Source organism: Mytilus edulis, chromosome 5 (assembly GCF_963676685.1).
Source record: "Mytilus edulis chromosome 5, xbMytEdul2.2, whole genome shotgun sequence".
Taxonomy (NCBI): domain Eukaryota; kingdom Metazoa; phylum Mollusca; class Bivalvia; order Mytilida; family Mytilidae; genus Mytilus; species Mytilus edulis.
The window spans coordinates 44,376,768-44,398,270 of NC_092348.1; the positions used below are offsets into that span (position 1 = coordinate 44,376,768).

Genomic DNA, 21,503 nt, shown 5'->3' on the forward strand with positions numbered 1-21,503 from the left:
GAACTAGAAGTATAAATTTTAAATGCATTTTATGTTTTTGAAAATTATGACCTTTTACTAGATTTTGCCATCTGGCTATCCAGTTTTTTTTTTCGTTCCTGCAGAAGGTAACAAAATAAACAAAGTTGGGAAAGAGGTTTGAGAATCTCCCCTCATATAATACATGTTGTGAGAAGTATTGATTTAAATGGACAATCAAATCTTGAATAAAATAGATGGACAATTGACATCTGCAGACAATAGGTGATTAATAAACTGTGTAAATGAGTAGACTTATCAAATGAAACTTGTGTGTTTGTTTATTTTGCTATCTTCTGCAGACTGGAAAAAACTGGACATCAAAAACCAGGTTAGTTTTTAATTTTCGAAATTCCGACAACATACAGATATTATATATTTATACAGGTAGTTCCTACCATGCCTTAAAACTTTCCTAGATGTACCAGTTTGTCTATCCACATAGTAAATTTTGAGGTGTAAACATGGCCATATTTTTCAATTCCTTATGATGTCACCTTAAAGTTTTTAAATAGTAAGTGTTTACATAATACTTTATACCACGATTCATGCAAATCATGCCAATACGGGCACTTTTCTATTCATTGAAAGGTCGACTATCCATATGTTATGGGTTTTTTTTTACAAAAAAAATATATAATCTGATACTGGTACCCAATTTGAGGAAAGAAATGTTCTAGTCAAGCAGATGACAAAAAAAAAATATTTATTCATATTACCCCGTAACCTTATAGCACAGGCACTTGTTTCTGTCAATGTGCAGTTTACTATCCACACCTGTAAGAAAAATCATGTAGCAATTTAGGTATATATATCAATTAATCTGCACAGCTCGGAATGACACTTTAACCTGAACTCCTACATCGATCTGGTTAATTAAGGTCATCCATGCAGATTAAATGATATATACTGACTTGCTCATTTGGTCAATAACTATAACTTATTGTGAAGTGAGTAAGTATAATCTTTATTTAGTGTCAGGTTTTCAATCAAACATAGAAATTGAAAATTGGGAAAAAATTAGTAGAACTAAAGAAGTATGAGTTCGAAAAAGTAAAAATTACACATAGACTTTTAGGGCTCATTTAAGTCGACTACTATATAAATTCATAAAATGACTAGACTTATTTACATTAACAGCACATACAATCATTTCAAGCAGCATATATATGAATATTAAATACAGAGCACATTCAACATATAAAACTCAAGGAATATTTAAAATAAAATTGAGAATAGAAACAACAACCCGACCATAGAGCAGACAACAGCCAAAGGCCACCAATGGGTCTTCAATGTAGCGAGAAACTCCTGCACCCGTAGGTGTCCTTCAGCTGGCCCCTTAACAGTCTTCACGCTGAGTGGCAGCCCAGGCAGCCCTGTAAGGCTTGTAAAATTGCTCTCGGGCCTGTAAAAATCATATCTACAGGCCAACAGAATCTAACTTAAAATTTTCAAAAATTGAGCTCTGGGACTGTAGATTTAAAAGTTCATCGTGAAGACTGCCTTAAAAAATATGTATGTACTATAGTACAGTGATAATGGATGTCATATATATATACTAAACTCCAAATTATACACAAGAAACTAAAATTAAAAATTTGTAAGGGTTGCGCGGAACCCAGTGTCTCGCCTACTTTTGCTGTAAATCTCAGGCTCAACAAAAATGAGGAAAAAAATCAATAAAAATATTCCTCTTGATACTATCTTATGATTGTAAGAAGCTTCTGTCCAAGTTTGGTAAAAATTTAGGATAGTTAAAATCTAATAAATGTTTTGAAAACTCTAACTGCAGACTGTATATATGTAATGTTAACTGGAAGAAAATCTAAGTCCATTTTAAAGTAAAATACAGTAAAAAAAATGGAGTTATCTTTTTACAAAATTTACTTCTGGATACTATCTTATGATCATAAACAAACTTCTGTCCAAGTTTGGTAGAAATCCTGTATAGTTAAAGAAAGTTATTAAAATTTCAAAAACTTTAACCACAGAGTGAATATTTGTGGACGCCTTCCGCTGACGACAGCGACGACGACGGAATGTGGATCGCTTAGTCTCGCTTTTTCGACTAAAGTCGAAGGCTCGACAAAAATCATACAAGACTAACAAATGCCAGAGGCTCCTGACTTGGGACAGGCGCAAAATTGCAGCGGGGTTAACATGGTTAAACATGTTTATGAGATCTCAACCCTCCTCCTATACCTCTAGCCAATGTAGAAAAGTAAACGCATAACAATACGCACATTAAAATTCAGTTCAAGAGAAGTCCGAGTCTGATGTCAGACAAAATGTCAGAAGATGTAACAAAACAAAATAAATAAAATGACAATAATACATAAATAACATGAGACTACTAGCAGTTAACTGACAGGCCAGCTGACCAGACCTCAATTAAACTGATTGAAAGATTATGTCTTCATCATATGAATATCAAGCACAATCCCTCCTGTTAGGGGTTTTAGTATCATACTACATGTATCATAAAATATATGAGAAGAACATAACCCGTGTAATGCCAACAACTGTTTTTTAAATAAATGTGTAGATCTGATGCAAAGACCCTACAAGTGAATCAATATTAAAGCCAACAAAAGCCAGGTTGCAAGATTATCTGATTTTTCGATTATGTATATTTATAGATGGCTGAATTAAGTGATACCTATGAAGGTTCAAGAGGGCCAGTTTCAAAGACAGAAGATTCAGACAGTGATATAGAAATAGGTAGCCTCCTTGAGATAGATTCTACGAAGAAAAAAGGCTGGGATGACAAACAGAAGTTGATTAAAATTTGTCAAAAAGAGGTTGGTACGATATCCAGTGGGAAACATCCATTGAATATTGCAATTATTGGTTCACATGGATGTGGAAAATCATCTCTTCTTAATACTATATTTGCCAGCTTTAGTGATGAAAAATGGAAAGAACTAGCAGCACATGGAAGCCATGGTGGATTGGGGAAACAGATTTCACAAAATTTGATCAGGTATTATAGTCGAACACGATTCAGTACAATGCAGTTTATAAATCTAAATTCTCGCTGTAGTGGATGGGGCATTAAGTTTTACCCTTAAACGTCTGTTCATATGTACGTCAAAATTAGTTTTCCTTCTCTTTAATATGCCAAATGTAAAGAAACTTATTACCACAAAGCACAGATCGAGTTTGAATTTTGGTGGTCTCATTTTCACTGTTCTAGAGTTATGTCCCTTTACAAATTGGAAAATTTCTGAATATTTGGATTCTGTTCTTTTTCTTTGTTTGCCTCAACCAAATATTGTGTTAATTACCAGAAATAAAAGGTCTTGTACGAATTTTGATGGTTTCACTTTTGCCATTCTAGAGTTATAATGCCCTTTTTAAAATGGAAATTTGCTGAATTATTATTTCTGTTCTCTAAACTGAGTTTGCCTCAATCAAATGTCATGAACCTCATGCAAAATGCTAATAAGTACAAATGCAGATCAAGTTTTGAAATTTAGTTCGTGTCACTTTTACAATACTTGAGACGTCCCTTTTTAACGCAAGTGAGAGATGGAGAGGACTCCTCAGAGGAGGCATCATCTTTGTTTCATGGGCAAATTCCCCATTTATTTTATTTTAACATTGGAATTTTGATGAATTTTTTGTTTCCAATCCTTAACTTAAGTTTGCCTCAACTTATATATGTTATATATGTTATAAAATGAGTACACAGTGCTTAGTACCACAAAACTCAGATCAAGTACAAATTTGGGTGGCATCACTTTTACAATTCTTGAGTTATGTCCCTTAAGGGCATCATAGGCAAATTTCCTATTTATTTCGTTTGACATTGAAGTCAAGACTGCATCCTTTGAATTTAATTTGAGATATAGTATTTATGACATTTGCCATGCATTTTATGTCCAACTAGAACAGTAGAAGGGCATTATGTTTTCTAGTCTATCATGTTTGTATGTTCTCTTGTCACAACCTACATACAAAATTATAAGGCATATTACGCCTGGAAATAAGGCGTAAACCAGGCGTAAGTGGTTAAGTGACGTGTCTAGATCCAGGCGTAAGAGAGCAGGAAAGGTAAATTTGTAGTCCTTACACATGTTACAGGCGTAGAAAAAAGTGGTAAACGTTCTGGCATGAATTGAAATAAGCAAGGTGTAAATTTTGTTACAGTGTAAAACTGTTGGTATGGCGTAAATCATAATACCCATAATGTTTTGTTTAAAGGATTCATGGATTTTTTTTTAAATTTTGCTCTTTCATTTAGTTTGCAAGAGTTGGACAATTATGGCAGCTTCATACATTCAGGGATAATTAGCTTGTTTTGTGCTTTTTGGAAGAATTTGAAATTGGAAAATTTTTATGGAATCATATTGATTAATGAAAATTGTGAAATAAAAGGAAAGTAGTAAACATGGTAATAATAATTATGTGAGAATGTTACTATTATTTAGTAAGTTTTAACAGTATAAATTTTGAAATCCAAAAACTTTTATCCTTGGATAATAACATTAAAATACTTTACAATATTATCATCAATATTTTAGGTCATAGGACATTAATTTTCAAAAACAACTTAGTTAAAATGCTTTTTTTATTTCAAGAAAAATTAATTGTCATATATAATTCTTATTTAGAATTTAACTTGTTTGAGCCAGTGCCTGTCAAAAATGTATTTATTTGTATATTAGCTACTTCAATGGTTAGTTAATATTTAATGTGTTTGGTCAAACAAGGAGAAACTAAAGCAACAGTACAGAAGTGTGTATCAAATACACAAAAGTACCCAGCTAGGTTAATACACTGATTTAAAATATAAGTGTAGTGTTATGTAAGGATATTACGCCTGGTTTATTTATTGACCAGGCTGACTGATTTGCATATTACGCCTGCTTTTATGAGGACCAGGAGTACTCATTTAAATATTAGGCCTAATTTTACGCCTGATTTCTACCTCAGTTACATTGTAAGCTTGATTTCCGCCTGGTTTCCACCAACATGCATTCCTTAAAAACTGCAATGCCGCCCGGATAAAGTATGGTTTTTACGCCAGGTTGTCGTGTCAAATTATACAGACGTCACATTTCGTACAGGATATTTCAGTTTAAAATACTAGTTTTGGGTAGCTTTGAGTTTTGTCAGCATGATATCATCGAGGTTACCGGTTATACTCTTTTATTGTCTTTTTCCATTCTTTTTTGTACATTTTTTTTTCTACAAAAATAGAATTCCTGTTGATGAATAAAAATATTTATAATATTATAATTACAAGAATACAATTCATACCAAAAATTATATTGTAAGCACTTTTACATCTATATGTTTTGTGTTCAACTATTTTTGGGATTTCATTTTTATTAACCTGATTTTTGTGACAAAAATGTCGGTAATTGATTTGAGGATGTACGGAGGGCGGCCGGGCAGTCGGTCGTGCGGGTGGGCGGCAATCAAATGTTGTCCGTGCATTAACTCATGAACCATTCAACCAAAGCTTTTAAAATTTTAATATGTTGTTACTGATGACAAAATGGAGGTCAAGTTCAATAATGAAGATTTGACTTTTACCGTTCAGGAGTTATGGTTCTTAAAAGATTGAAAAATGGAGTTTCCAGTCATGTCCGTGCATTTACACATGAACTGTTCTACCAAAGCTTCCCAAATTTTAATATGTTGTTAATGAAGACAAAATGGAGGTCAAGTTCAATAATGACGATTTTGAATTTTACCGTTCAGGAGTTATGGTTCTTCAAAGATTGAAAAATGGTGTTTCCAGTCGTGTCCGTGCATTTTCTCATGAACCATTCAATCTAAGCTTTTCAAATTTTAATATGTTGATACTGATGACAAAATGAAGGTCAAATTTGATATTGATGATTTTCACTTGCACCATTCATCAGTAATGGTACTTGTGATATTGCCAGGACACAAATAAATGTTAATAAATCCGGTTTGCTGTCGTTGTGACAGCTTCTTGTTGGAAATTGCATTATTGTGCCTTTTAATGAAATTTCTATTAGAATCAATAATGATACATCATCAACTATGTTTGTTTTAGTATAGCATGTATAATCATGATCATGATGATAATACCCCTTGGGGAAGAAAAAAAAGTATACAGATAATTTAAATGTAAGTGATCTCACACATACAATTCTTGTACCATATTTATAATCAAGTTATATACATGTAGTTGTCATCAAAATGTCATAATAAAAAAAAAAAAAGAAGGGGGAGTATAGCAGCTCCAATATATATCAGCTGGGTCAGATAAAAATCAACATAATGCAAGTCATATTCATGTATAAGTGTTTGATTGTTTTTATATGACCACAAAAATTGAAAATTTTTTGGTCGTATATTGGTATGACGTTAGCGTCGTCCTCGTCGTCATCGTCCGAAGACATTTGGTTTTCGCACTATAACTTTAGTAAAAGTTAATAGAAATCTATGAAATTTTAACATAAGGTTTATGACCATAAAAGAAAGGTTGGGATTGATTTTGGGAGTTTTGGTCCCAACATTTTAGGAATTTGGTGCCAAAAAGGGCCCAAATAAGCATTTTTCTTGGATTTCGCACAATAACTTTAATAGAAGTAAACAGAAATCTATGAAATTTTAACATAAGGTTTATGACCATAAAAGGAAGGTTGGGATTGATTTTGGGAGTTTTGGTCCCAACAATTTAGGAATTAGGGGCCAAAAAGGGCCCAAATAAGCATTTTTCTTGGTTTTCGCACAAAAACGTTAGTAGAAGTAAACAGAAATCTATGAAATTTTAACATAAGGTTTATGACCATAAAAGAAAGGTTGGGATTGATTTTAGGAGTTTTGGTCCCAACAGTTTAGGAATTAGGGGCCAAAAAAGGTCCCTAATAAGCATTTTTCTTGGTTTTTGCACAATGACTTTAGTATAAGTAAATAGAAATCTATGAAATTTTAACACAAGGTTTATGACCACAAATTAAAAGGAAGGTTGGGATTGATTTTGGGAGTTTTGGTCCCAACAGTTTAGGAATAAGGGTCCAAAATTAAACTTTGTTTGATTTCATCAAAAAATGAATTAGTGGGGTTCTTTGATATGCCAAATCTGACAGTGTATTTAGATTCTTAATTTTTGGTCTTGTTTTCAAATTGGTCTACATTATTAAGGTCCAAAGGGTCCAAAATTAAACTTAGATGTAGTTTGATTTTAACAAAAATTGAATTCTTGGGGTTCTTTGATATGCTAAATATATGCATGTACTTAGTTTTTTGATTATGGGCCCAGTTTTCAAGTTGGTCCAAATCGGGGTCCAAAATTTAACTTTGTTTGATTTCAACAAAAATTGAATATATAGGGTTCTTCAATATGCTGAATTTAACCAAGTATTTAGATTTTTAATATTTGGGCCCGGTTACCAAATTGGTCCTCATTGAGGTCTAAAGTTGAATATTATTTGATTTCATAAAAAATTGAATTCTTTGGGTTCTATGATATGCTGAATCTAACCATGTATTTAGATTTTGGATATATGGACCATAATAGGTAAAGGTCCAATTTAAAATTTTTAAGTTTTTAAGTTTAAGTTCTTAGACCACATTCATTCTGAGTCAGAAACCTATGTTGTGTCAACCATTTAATCACAATTCAAATTCAGAGCTGTATCAAGCTTAAATGTTGTGTCCATACTTGCCCCAACTGTTCAGGGTTCGACCTCTGCGGTCATATAAAGCTGATCGAAGTAAAAGATGAATTTTGGTCTGTTTTGTAGGGTTCTAAATAATATCAACTAAATTTTCAATAGACACAATTCACATACACAGTAGATATTTTATTCAACCTGAAATAAGTTAATAGAAGTTTTGATATTCATTTCCACAAGAAAGATTTCTACCTGACGCAGCTCATATATTGAATGACGTAATGTTTGTATTATGTTTTGTTTCAGTTTTAAAAAAGAGAAATACTACTCCAGGGAGGGACCAAACAATGAAGAGGATGATGAAGTCTTAATGCCAACGTTTATTGATATGAAAGGCTTTGAAGACCAGAACGATGAGTTTACGAGAGAGCTTCTCAAGATTATTTTTTATGGAAGGATGAAAGAATTTGAAAAATTATCTGATGTTTTAACCCACTACCAAAATTATGGCTTAAATGGTTTAAAGACAAGATATAGTCAGGGCAAAGAATATTTAGTGATAGACCGAATTATATTTGTATGTTCAGGAGATCCTATGACTACCCTTCCAACACAGTTAATGGCATGTGTGAGTGAGGTAGCACATGGTTTAAGAGGTACGTAGCAAAGCTGATCTACAAGGTCACCTTAATATATTTAGTCAAACCTGCCTTAATGGTCAGCTGGTTTCATCAATCACATGACTCTTACAGCTTCTTCCAGACCCTCCCAAACATTTTCTCTTTAATTTAATCTTTACAGAAGTCACTTGTCTAACGTGGTCAGCAGTAACCAAAGTGTTTGCACAGATTTGTTTTTACAATTGCCAATAACATGTTGTTAACAACCAAAATATAAACGCCTTGATCATAATGAAAAATGTATATATATTTTATGTTTGATATCAAGTTCAAATGAGAATTGAAATCTGTTTGCATTCAATCAAGAACCATAACTCTTCCAATTTAAAATACAGAAACAATTTGCAATGTCTGATCAGATTGAACCTAATTTGAAATGTAACCTTTCTTGAGCGGTCACTTTTGTTAATTCCCATGAGTGACTGCTTAATTCAAGTTTAACTTAAAATGTATAACTTATTTGTTAAGCGCATTAATATATTAATAAAAAAATATTTGTTGTCGAAGCTATATACTTAGTTTCGTCAGTGGTGTCAACATTTAAGTTCTTTTATTGATAAATGGGACTGAGATGCAAACTTAGTTTAAAATTTTTATACATCATATATCTCTGTCATATCTGTCAAACCTATATCATGTTCATATAATAAAATTGAGAATGGAAATGGGGAATGTGTCAAAGAGAACTGAGTAACCCGACCATAGAACAGACAACAGCAGAAGGACACCATGCATTTATAGTCTTCAATGCAGCAAGAAACTCCCGCACCCGTGGGAGTTAGATCCTTCAGCTGGCTTCTAAACAAATATATATACTAGTTCATATATATGTTAAAGAAGAATGTTATGAAATTTGGACATATTTTTATATAAATGTGGTATTATAAATATTAATCATGTTAATTACATTGTAAAATTGCATATTCAGGCATTCCAATATTTGGTGTTATGACAAAATCTGACAAGTTCAATGGAAGAAACAATGCAGAAGTTGAGAAAAGAGAAACAGAATTCAGAAAACATCTTGGAATACCAAATAATCGCTTTGCCAGGATTAAGAATTATTGTGAAGATATTGATAAAAAGATGGCTTATATGTTTTCTGTCATACCACAGATTGATGTTCGTGTTCTTAAACTAATGACACAGGTTAGTGTTATTTAATCAAGCAATACATTCTGTTTGGTATTTTCGTATAGATCTTTTCCTTTCTGATTGAGGATAGTTGATATATATGTGAAAAGTAAAAACACAAAAATACTGAACTCCGAGGAAAATTCAAAAAGGAAAATCAAAAATTGATAGTACACATATCGATAATCATTCATTTAATAAAATGGGAACGTAAACATGATCCCTATATACATTGATATAATAATACTATCCTTTTGGCTAGACATCAAACATCAATCATGATGCATAATGCAGAAGTTCTGTTCTATTCCTACTATTACCACAAAATTCAAGAAATTCATATTTTTTTATCATAATATTATTGAGTGTAAAAAAGGGGCTTCGGTGCCTGAGTGATGTAAGAAGTTACTACTGTAATTACTAACCTGAGTCAATACTGGGGTTGCAAGTTTAAACTCCACTCATACAGGTGCACTGGACTCCAATCGTGACTAGGATTGTCAGTTTTCCTATCAAAGGTCATTGGTTTTCTCCTGGCACTCTGGCTTCCTCCACCAAAAAAAAACCAAACTGGCTGCCACGAAATAGCCTAAATGCGGTGCTTAAAAGTGACATTAAAACACCAAAAATATCAAAAAAAATCAAATCAAATCGACTGTAAAATCCCTACCTGCTTAGGAATTACAAATGCATGCAGATTTGAGAGTACTTGAAATCACTGGAAGCTTTAAGTTATTGATTGATTGATTGATTGATTGATTGCTCAACATCCAGTTGCAAATATTTATGAATGTTCAGGACAGACAAATTTACAATAAATTCAACAGGTAATTTTTATTAAGGATTCAGAGATTAAAATGAAGAACTAGACTAAATGCTTGAATTTCATAAGTTGGAAAAGAAGTACATGAATTATACATAAGCAATCATTTTATTTTACAGGTTTTCAGTAATGCATTAGAAGTAACAAACGCTGAAGCTCGTCTAGAATATCTCTCTCCAGAAACAGAAATTCCAGGTGAAACTAAAGAAGGGGCAAAGCCAGTTCCACCACGAATAAGACCATCCTCAGGAAATAGACAACCAGCATCATCCGGACTTGGCTTTGCAAGCTTATTGCTTCTGATCACCATCCAAGTGCTGTTTATGGCAGTACTTCTGCATTTTTGCATGAAACCAGTTATAACAGAGGAAAAACTCAACACAATCTGTGCAAACTACGATTTCATCAAGTCAAAACATGATGCTACCATTGATGGCCTCAATGAGCTATGTGACAATAAAGTGGACATTTTGAAACCTCCAATTTATCTATTGGGTGGGGGGATAGTGTTTGTTATTGTTGTTCTTCCAATTGTGCTTTATTCTTTCTTAGCCAAAAAATAGAAATTAGCGAATTTGAATGATGATTTTTCCGGGATTTTTTAAAAAGCTTACAATATGTTTAAAAGGGTTGACAAAGAAAATTCTTAAGACTTGAAGTTTTATTTTTTCAACACCTGTTGAAACAAAATGGCCATTTGTTTTGAACTAATCTGAAGACCAATAAAAAGCCATGAATCATCTATTAATCAATGCATATAGTAAGTATATTTTAAATTTAGATTCAGGGTGCACTATTTCTGGGATTGTTGAGTAATGATTAAAACATGAGCTTACTAATTTGTAATTACAGGAAACGCTGCGGAGATAAACTATCAAAATTTTGAAATGCAAATTTTTCAAATTTTTGGGAAACATAATCCATTAGCAATTTTACAATTTTAAAAAGTATTGCAATTATTACTTAATTTACAATAGTTATTGAAATGTCTCCTTGGTGCTGAAATATGGCAGATATATCGCAAAATAAAATTCCAATCTTTTAAAAAGTTTAGCCAAAATATTCTTGATCATTTGTTAAACCTATCATCTGGTTTAAAATAAACAACCTATGGAAGCAATAATCAACACCGTATCTATATGCCTGAACATATAATATAGATATAGGAAGATGTGGTATGAGTGCCAATGAGACAACTCTCCATCCGAATAACAATTTATAAAAGTAAACCATTTTAGGTCAATGTACTGCGTTCAACATGGAGCCTTGGCTCAAACCGTCTTAAAAAATATAGTTTTTAGCTCAAATGTTTGTGATGGCCATATGACTACAAATAAAGATGACAAAAGCTGTAAAAACAATGTTCTGCAATATGCCTTATAGAACATGTTTAATATAATCATTATTTACTGGAGTAAATGTATAGATGTATTTGAAAGAGTTCTTGAAAATAAGTGTTCAACCTTATAAATCCATAATTGGACATTAAAATTCCAATAACTTATGATTTGCAATTTGTTTCTAAATTTCTTAGCAATCACATAAAACAATTTTTATTTTTGAATTGAATTAAAATCTTCTTTTTACTATATTATTGGGTTGTAAAAGCATTGAATTTATGTCATGAATCACATTTTGTTTGCAGTGCTTCACTACCTGACTACAGGTTGCACATGATCAATGCTTTTTAATTATCCTAAAATGAAATTGAAAAATGATTCTTATAATTACTTTATATTATTTAACAATTAAATAACTAGTAATGTCAAGTTGTTTGTTTGTTTTCCAATGCATTGTTGTGATTTTGTTGTGGGAAGCACATGTATTTATGAATGTTGCATTTTTCTTGAGAAATAGAATATATATAAAAAAAAAAATCTTATGATACATATATACATGCTATATAATTATTATGAAATGAAATGATGAAATGACATGAATGATATTTATTTACTATAATTTTGTTTACTTATCATGCTTATTGAACTGATTATTAAAAATTACCATCAAGAACCAGCACAATAGTGTTAGAAGATGTTTTAAACACCAACCAATCAATCAATTATATGTTGATGAACTAGACAAAACTATAAGGTTATATGGGTAAAGTTAAAATGTGATACTAATTTCTTAATTTTTTTTATATCTATAGTCATGATAGTATATGTATTATACAATTTTTATATGTTTAATGATTCCATTTAAAACTTGTGCTCTTATAGCCTAGAGTTGTCTCCCAGTACAGCATGTACAGTGCAGTTATCAAACTGTTCTTAGTTATAGAATAATTCAGGGGTCACCACACTAGGCGAAGTGAGTGACTATGTCTCCTTAGAACTCCCCACTTTGCTCCAGGGAGAATTTATGTTGCCCTTGATTTTCAGAAAAATTAACCATTGTAATTTGTTACCTCGTAAGTTAGATATTTCAGCTATACTTTTAGCAATTAACAATGAATGGATTTCTCTTATTAATGCATTAATATTTAAAACTATTAATACCTTTATGAAGTATCCTTGGAAGTTTCTTAGCAGTACATGTATATAATTAATCTCCTTTTCATAAAGTTAAATGTTTCTAGTCATGTTCTCCTGAAAAAGATGAATTGAAAGCAAGGTTGAAATGCTTTACTTTAAAGTACAGGTAAAAAGTTACGTCCAAGTTTACATACTGCAATTTAAATACATAATTATTTCACATTTTGCTCAGTATTCATGATACTTTGGCATTTTTTTATGTTGGCATCAGAAGGTTGGAATGTTATTCTTATCGTTTCACTAAGCTCAAAGTTATCAGTCTTTTGTTCTGTCATGTATTTGTAAATATAATGTAGCCATTCTTTATTATTTTTAAGCAGAATTTAATAACCAGGTCCTCATTGTATATACCTTTGTTTTTTCATTGATTTTCAAATTGAATATGCTGTTTCTCTGTTTGTGTGAAAACATTTTAAGAAGTAAAAGAGGAATTGCTGGTCAGCACAGATTCAGAATAAAATGTCTGGGTGCAGAAACATTGTATTCCTGTGGATTTAGTTACCATTTGAATTAAATTATTAAAAGCTGGCTCATGTGTCAATTAAATAAAAAGCAGGATAAATAATCTTATCAAATGCATATATTTTCTCCCTGAATATGCACATAATTTGCAACTGGACATTAATTAATCTGACAGTTATTTATTCATTCATCAAGTTTGAATTTGTCATAATCTGAATTAATCATTTTAGTAAGTGAATTCTTGTTGTTTACTTTACATAACAAAATATATATTGCATATCTTATCTTATATAGTTATGTCTGTTTAGATTGTATACAAGATTTAATGTTCAAAATTAAAAATATTTCTCTCACTGTTTAGAAAAAAAAACCATTCAATGGTGTCAATTACTTTCTTGTGAAAAGTAGGTGTTATGAGTCTTCTTATCATTGCTTTTTTGTGTGTAAATAACACAGAACCTCATAACATGTTAACCAACTTTTTATATAAAAGATCCCTTATTGTTTGTAAATTCTGTAAAGTATATGGGTTTTTGTGCAAATTACAAATCCCTAATTATGCTAATGATACATGTGTACAAATGTAAAGTAATATCTCAGAGTTGGTATGGTCGCATTTAAATATATTGATACAACTGAAGAAGATTTCTCATCTTTTTTTACTTTTATTGTTTTTTTTAGGAAGTATTCTTTGTTGTTATGCCCCACCTACAATAGTAGAGGGGCATTATGTTTTCTGGTCTGTGGGTCCGTTCATTTGTGCGTTTGTGCATTCATCCCTTCTTCCGTTCGTTCATCCGTCCTGCTTCAGGTTAAAGTTTTTGGTCAAGGTAGTTCATGATGAAGTTTAAGTCCAAACAACTTGAAACTTAGCAAATAAAAGATTTTTTTCCCAATTTCATGGTCCACTGAACATAGAGCATGATAGTGCGAGTGGGGCATCCTTGTACTATGGACACATTCTTATTTACTATAATTCAAATGAATAACATGCTCATTATAATAAGTCAAATATTGTGTTTTACTAATGTAATTTATTAAAAGATAAGATGTATGTGCCTTAAAGATAAAGAAAATGTTGTTGTATGTGCTTGTCAGTAATCAAAATGCTAGGGCTCAGAATGTAAAAAGCTCATTATTTGTCCTCCTCAAATTCAAATTTCAAAATTAGTTAAGCTCTGCATTTCAGGCAAATTTATAATTGTTTTATTGCTTGTTGAAGAAGATGATACAATATGTACCAATATCTACATAATTGATCATAATTGTCACTTCAATTTTATACACATGTCAACATACTCAGATTTGGTCAAAAATAGGAACTACAGCGTATACAAAAAAAAGATGTGTCGTTTTGCAAAGATAATTGAGTTGAGTAATGGTAATATAAAAAAACATAAGTCCATTTGGTGTTTTTTTTTCTTAAGTCATTTTGTTTAGAAGGTTATTGGAAGGCGAAGGTTATTGGAAGGTAAATGAAAGTATCTATAATTTCTGATCAGTGCAATAATGAATTATGCTGGCATTATTGTGAGCAATATTTCCTGGAAGGCATTTTAAATAATATTTTTGTATGGATAATTTCATGATTTATATAATTTAAAAATGTTAACTATTTTAATATTTGTGTTTAAAAAAAAGAGCATTGAATTGATAAACAATTGTTATGTATTTAAGTTTAATAATTTTAATATTTATTTCTATATTGACTGTGTAACAATATTTACCTGTTGAGATGTTTTGTATAATTTTATGCATTGTTTTTTCGTTATAAATCTAACAGCATTTACTTAATAAATTTTAATTGTTGGTATTGTTTCTACTTCAATAGGGTTTTACCTTCAGAAATAAATTTTTAATATTCTTCATTTCTATCTTATTATGACGAAATGTACCTTGCAGGGTCTTCATGCCTTTCAGACAGTTTCACTTGACTTCGATCTCATTTCATTAATTAGTGAACAAGGTTAAGGTTTTGTGGTTTAAAAGTCCTTATCCTTGATACTATAAGCAATGGTCTACTATATTTAGTACATGGAATGATTGTAAGGTGTACCTGTCCAGCTGGCAGGTGTCATCTGACTTTGACTTCATTTTCATGGTTCAGTGGTTGTAGTGAAGATTTTTTTATCAGAAAACAGACGAAGGCCACCGATTGGTCTTCAATGTAGCGAGAAAATCCCGCATCCGGAGTCGTGCTTCAGCTGGCCCCTAAACAAAAATGTGTACTTGTTCAGTGATACTGTATGCAATAGGTCTACTAAATTAGTTGTATGGAATGATTGTAAGGTGAACATGTCTATCTGGCAGGTGTCATCTAAGCTTGACCTTATTTTCATGTTTCATGTGTTTTAAGTTAAGTCTTTTTGTGTTGATTTATTACTGTATGCAATAGTTCAACTATATTTGGCTTGTAAATATTGTATGATGTACATGTCAGTGTGGTATTTTTAAAAGAGGGACGATAGATACCAGAGGGACAGTCAAACTCATAAATCGAAAATAAACTGACAACGCCTTTGCTAAAAATGAAAAAGACAAACAGACAAACAATAGTACACATGACACAACATAGAAAACTAAAGAATAAGCAACACGAACCCTACATTAATTGACATTGACCTCATTCTACGTTTCATAACTCAATGTTAGATTTTTTTCTCGCCTTCACGGCGTCAAACACCGAGACAGAGGTATGCTGTTTGCGGCAGCGTCAACAATGTATTAGTTTTATATTAGGTCTAGTTTATGGTGAACTAAAAGTGGTAGCTCAATGATATTTTGTATGCAGTTATAAAAGCATAGTCACATCTCATGTCCATGGAGATTATGTGGCCCTGTCCCTCTCAGTCATGGTCTATTGACTTTGAAACATCTGCTTTGTTTGAATGTATAAGTTTGTGATCAGATCAGTTTAAGATGAACTGCTAATGTCAAGTCAATGATATTTGGTATGTAAATTTATAGGCATTTGCAAGTCTTATTTCTTTGCAGATTATAAAAGCCTCAGCCCCTCATCATTGGTCATTGACTTTGAACTGTTACATAGTTTACAAGTTTATGTGTGTGTTTAGGTTTGTTTACAGGGAACTACTTATAATAAGTCAATGGTATTTGGTATGCAATTGTATTAACATTAGCACATTTGCATGGAGATTGTTCAGCCATGTATCTTCAGTCATAGTTCATCGACTTTGAATATTTGTATTACTTGCGTGTTTAAGTATTGTTTTTTTCAAATTTCAAGATTTGCATTAATCAAAATTACAAAAAGGAGAGACAAATCTCTGTGATAACAATTTATTGTTTTTAGGTCTGTTTTTATTATACTATTAACAATAGCATGAATAGGTCAACTATATGGTATATGGAATGATTGTAATATCATGTATATGTCTGTCAGGCAATAATCATCTGACCATGACCTCATTTTCATGGTTCATTTTTTAATCTTAAGTTACCCTGTTATAGTTTTGTTCTTAGATGTTATATGCCAAAGGACAACTATATTTAAAGCATGTAATGATTGGTAGGTATATATACAGGTATTTCCTGTTTGGTTTATCTGACCTTGACCATATTTTCTTGGATCATGTTAAATTGATGTGATAGTTGTAGTAAATGTGTATATTTAGGACTATCAACGTAATATCAATGGTTTGTAAAGAAGGCATCCATTTAAGCCTGTGCACTTGTGTTTTCTCTTACATGAGTTTGCCTCGAATGAATGTTATGGAACTTATACACACTGCTTATTACCACTAAACTTTGATCAATTACAAATTTGGGTAATGTCATTTTTCCCATTCTTCTGATCCTATTAAATTGCAAGAGCTATGCTGATTTTATTGTTATAAAACTTGCATTGAAAAAAAAATACAGAACTTTTATTCTTATTCGGATGGTTAACAAAAAGATTTAACGCAAAAGAGCTCGGAGAAATCGCCAAAATCAAAATAAAATAAAAATTACGTAGTTAAGGTATCTAATCCGTGATGGAAGATCCAGCTCTTCATCTTTGGTTGAAATTCCAAAAGGAACATAGAACAGACCTATGATTATCCAGGATTTCCTCTTAGATAAGGGTATATGTTGAGTTTCCAAGTAAATTATTAATACCTAATTCATTTGTCAAGCAGTTTATGTAATGACTTTTACACATGAGTGGTACAGGCTAAATACGCCAAAAGCATTAACTATTGCTTTTGGCATATTTAGCTTGTACTAATCAGTCTGTATCAATCATTCTTATACCTTTACCAAACTAAATGCAGCTAAAATTTTCAACTAAAAACATGTTTTGCAGGATCTCAATATTGACGTTAAATCTAAACAAAACTCCAGATTGCCCTTGTGCTAGTTCCCAATTCACATATAAACCGCACGCCATATTATTATCGTGCCCTCAAGATTGTCAATAACACTCTCCCGCGAAATGTGTTATCCAAAGGTCCGAATTATCGTAAGCTTAAATCTAGCAATTGGAAAAACAAATTCCAAATAGTAATGGATTCATTCGAGGATTATGCCATGCAATGGGCTTAGTATTACGGCGGCTTTGTGAAAAAATGTGCACATCTTGCTACAAGCATGAAATTTCGCATAGACCTTCCTCAACTATATCTTTTTATTTCAGAAAGGGGGGCATTTGAAACAAATTTCTCACTTCCGGTAAAATTCAAAATGGCGGACATCAAACTTAAATCAGCCCAATATCGAAGGCTGGTATGTGAAAAGGGGTTAATTACATGTTACCATCATAATATTTAGTACAAACCTTTGGTATTTACTACTTTTGGATAAATGATATAGATTATATGTCTTAATAACACTACTTCCGATAAAATCCAACATGGCGGACATAGTATGTATGTATGTATGTGCAACGAGACATAAACAGTACATTCACAATAAAAAAAAAGAGAAAAAGATTGTTACAATTTTAATGTTTTAACTAAAAACAAATACAATCTAGAATATTCTAAATAAATGATTAACAAATGAAATGTGTTATTATTTTGTGTTTAAAGAAACTGTATATAGATGAGACAACGAGGTGTTTTATTTTTAAACAAACTAATTGAGAAAAGAAAAAAAATAATATCAAGAATTTACAAAGAAAAAGAAAGAAAAACTTTTTTCATTTTAACTATGATCCTTATCTCAACTAGTTTGAAAGAAAATACAGTTAGCGGTTCGTTAATATTTCTTCTTTTAATTCTTGCAATCTGTGGTATTTCCTGTAAAAATAAAAAATAAAAGTCTGTCTCTCCTTCCGTTACAATTAATTTCTTTTATTCAAACAAAAGATCCGCTTATTAAGTTCGAAAACAAATGGATTTTAATTATCTGCCAACAATTGGTTAATTATCAAAAGGGATTCCTCTAATCTAGGATATCAATTAAGAGTCGTTTCTCTAATCCGAAAACAAATACATGTAGATTATAATTAGCAATTGTTTACTCTAATCAGGATTAAAAGGGGGAACAAATCATTGAGGATAAATAACCTAGTTTAAAAGATAAGGATTATCTTAATCCGATTGATAGCATAATAATGTGCTTAAAGTTGCACCATAAGATGCTTTAAATCGTACCATAAGCTGGATTACTTATTTGATTTTGCCATGTGATTATGGACTTTCCGCATTGATTTTCCTCTTAGTTCAGTATTTTTGTGATTTTACTTTTTAAGAAGATTAGAGGGCATTAGACAACTCCACATGCTTCACACTTTGACAGCAGATTTCAGCGAGTATGAAGCTACAGGTAGATTCTTTGGTTAGCTTCCTTGTTAACTCAACCATGAAATGATTATTACCTTAAAATTGGGAGGAGCATAGCACTAATTCATCATCCAATGAAAACACTCATATCAATGGCTTAATTGTTTATAATATGCATGTTTCATACAAACATGTTTACCTAAACAACTTTGCAAATTAAATTTTATTTCATAAAGAATTAAAAAATTCTTTGTATTACAATAAATTAGAAGCAGATTTACGGTTTATGTTTTGTTCAAGGATGATAACATTTAGTGTTTTATTCAATGCTAAACAAATGGAAATTTTATAGAAAATCCACAGCATTCCCCTTGTACTCTCGTAGTTGGCAATTTTGATGTTTGATAGATGGAGGATTGCAAGCAGTGCTAGCAATGATTTCCTTAAAACAAGTTTATTAGATATTGTTTAAAACAAATGTAAATATGGACAAATTCAAGTACACCTTCCAGGGTGCGCTCGACTTTTGTGACTTTTAAAAAACAAATGAAGGCTCTTTAGGACTTCTTGTAAACAATTAATGCTAGTCACATCATAGAAAATCAAGTGAGTAATATATATCTTTGACTGTCCCTCTGGTATCTTTCGTTCCTTCTTTTCTATGCTAAAAATTGTATAACAAAAATACCTTTTCTAAAAAAAACTCTTGAAATAAAATTGGCAAATCAAACACACCTTCAACATGTTATCAATAAATTTTAAATTTAGATTGAAAACTTATTTTTAAACTGACTTGTAAAACTAGTTTTACAATGTTTATATTCTGTCACTAGTTCTGATTGGTTCTCTTTTTAACTATTGACTCCACCCAAAGGCTTGTTTACCTTACCTAATAATCATTTCATGGTTCAGCTAGCAAGGCAGCTAACCAAAGAATCTACATGAAGCTTCATACTCGTTGGAATTTGCTGTAATAGTGGAGGGCACTCTCGTTTTCTACTACTCATATCATGAGTAATAGGATAACTATATTAAGCATATGGGTTCCATGCAAGATCTACATATTCATTATACAGAGTTCAACCGACATCGACTACATTTCATTGATCAGTGATTAAAGTTATAGTTACATGATTAGGTCCATTTCTCGGATGCTATAAGCAGTAGATCAACTATATTTGGAGTATAGAATGATTGTCAATTTTGCAAGTTTATTCTAACCGTCACCTCATTTTTATGATTTATTGATCATGATGGTCAATGTTAATTTAGTTATTTTGGTTTGGTCCCTATTTTCAAGTACAATAAGCAATAGGTCAACTATATTTTGTGTATAGAATAATTAGAAGGTGTACATATTTGTCTGGCAGGTATCACATATCTGACCTTGACCCCATCTTCATTATTCATTGTGCAATATTAAGTTTTTGTAAATCTTTTTACGCGAATTTGCGGTAGTTGCATGCGTGCATTTCATTGATAAATAGATATGAACAATGTGACACTGCTGCATTGCGAGAGGTCTAATATTTTCGAGTACAGCGTACTATTTGTGATCGATCTATAAAGCAAAAGATAAGGCCACATCAATTTAATTTCTTGTTCTACGGATTTTTGGACTCCAAAATTTGGGGCGAGCGAGCGATTTGAAAATTTTAATAAAAAAATATTTAATTTGCAAATTTTTGAGGCGAAGCTTGAAAAGTAAAGGCGAGCGATTATAATTTTTTTTTGTAAACATAAAATAGTAGGTTTTGACAATATTAAAGCTTGATTTATCACTTGAACTTTGACATTTCTTTAATTTCTGAAGTATTTTTTCCCTGTTCACCAAGAAATAATTAAATCTGGGTTATGTATGTGTGACTGACAATGAGACAATTCTCCTTCCAAGTCATAATCAGTTTGGGGACAACCCCTTAATGTTATAAATATCCCTTTTACATGTTTTATGAGGGATCAATATAAGTTATAATATATTTGTTTGTACAAAAGGCTCATATTTTCTCAAAGAACTATATATCTATCTGGTATTAAATGGTCAAAACATGTCCAAGAATTTTGTAATATTCCTGGACTTTAACCATGTTAACACATTTACTTTAACAGTTTAATATTATTCAAAATAAGTGGACCCCTCTTTTAGAAAAAGTTGTTTAAAATATGATGTAACTCTCCTCTTTTTGAGTACAAAATTCTAAGTTTTCAAAGGTTTTGTATAGAAGAACTATACAAATCCTTGGTATTTCTATTTTCTTTTCTACATCAGTAAAATGACCCCTTGTCTGAGGGAGGGTTGTTCTCAAACTGATATTGATAATAACAAACACAGGTCAAAGTACGGCCTTGTACACAGGGCTTTGATACAGACCAAACAGCAGGCTATAAAGGACCCCAAAATTATTAGCGTACACAATTCGAAGAGGAAAACCAACGATCAAATTTATATATCATGTATATGCAAACGGGAAAATACCAATGAACAACATCAACAAACCATAACTGCTGAACGACAGGCC

At 31.5% G+C, this 21,503-nt stretch overlaps 1 protein-coding gene across 1 annotated transcript in view; it reads left to right on the top strand.

The window, feature by feature from the left end:
* LOC139523758 (uncharacterized) overlaps positions 1–21,503 on the top strand; it is a 312,433-nt gene that overhangs the window by 6,167 nt on the left and 284,763 nt on the right. The window contains exons 2-5 of the mRNA XM_071318012.1: positions 2,661–3,004; positions 7,929–8,278; positions 9,231–9,451; positions 10,379–10,951. Of these exons, the coding sequence (XP_071174113.1) occupies positions 2,661–3,004; positions 7,929–8,278; positions 9,231–9,451; positions 10,379–10,822 (1,359 nt within the window). The 3' untranslated portion in view covers positions 10,823–10,951. The remainder of the gene's footprint in view (positions 1–2,660; positions 3,005–7,928; positions 8,279–9,230; positions 9,452–10,378; positions 10,952–21,503) is intronic.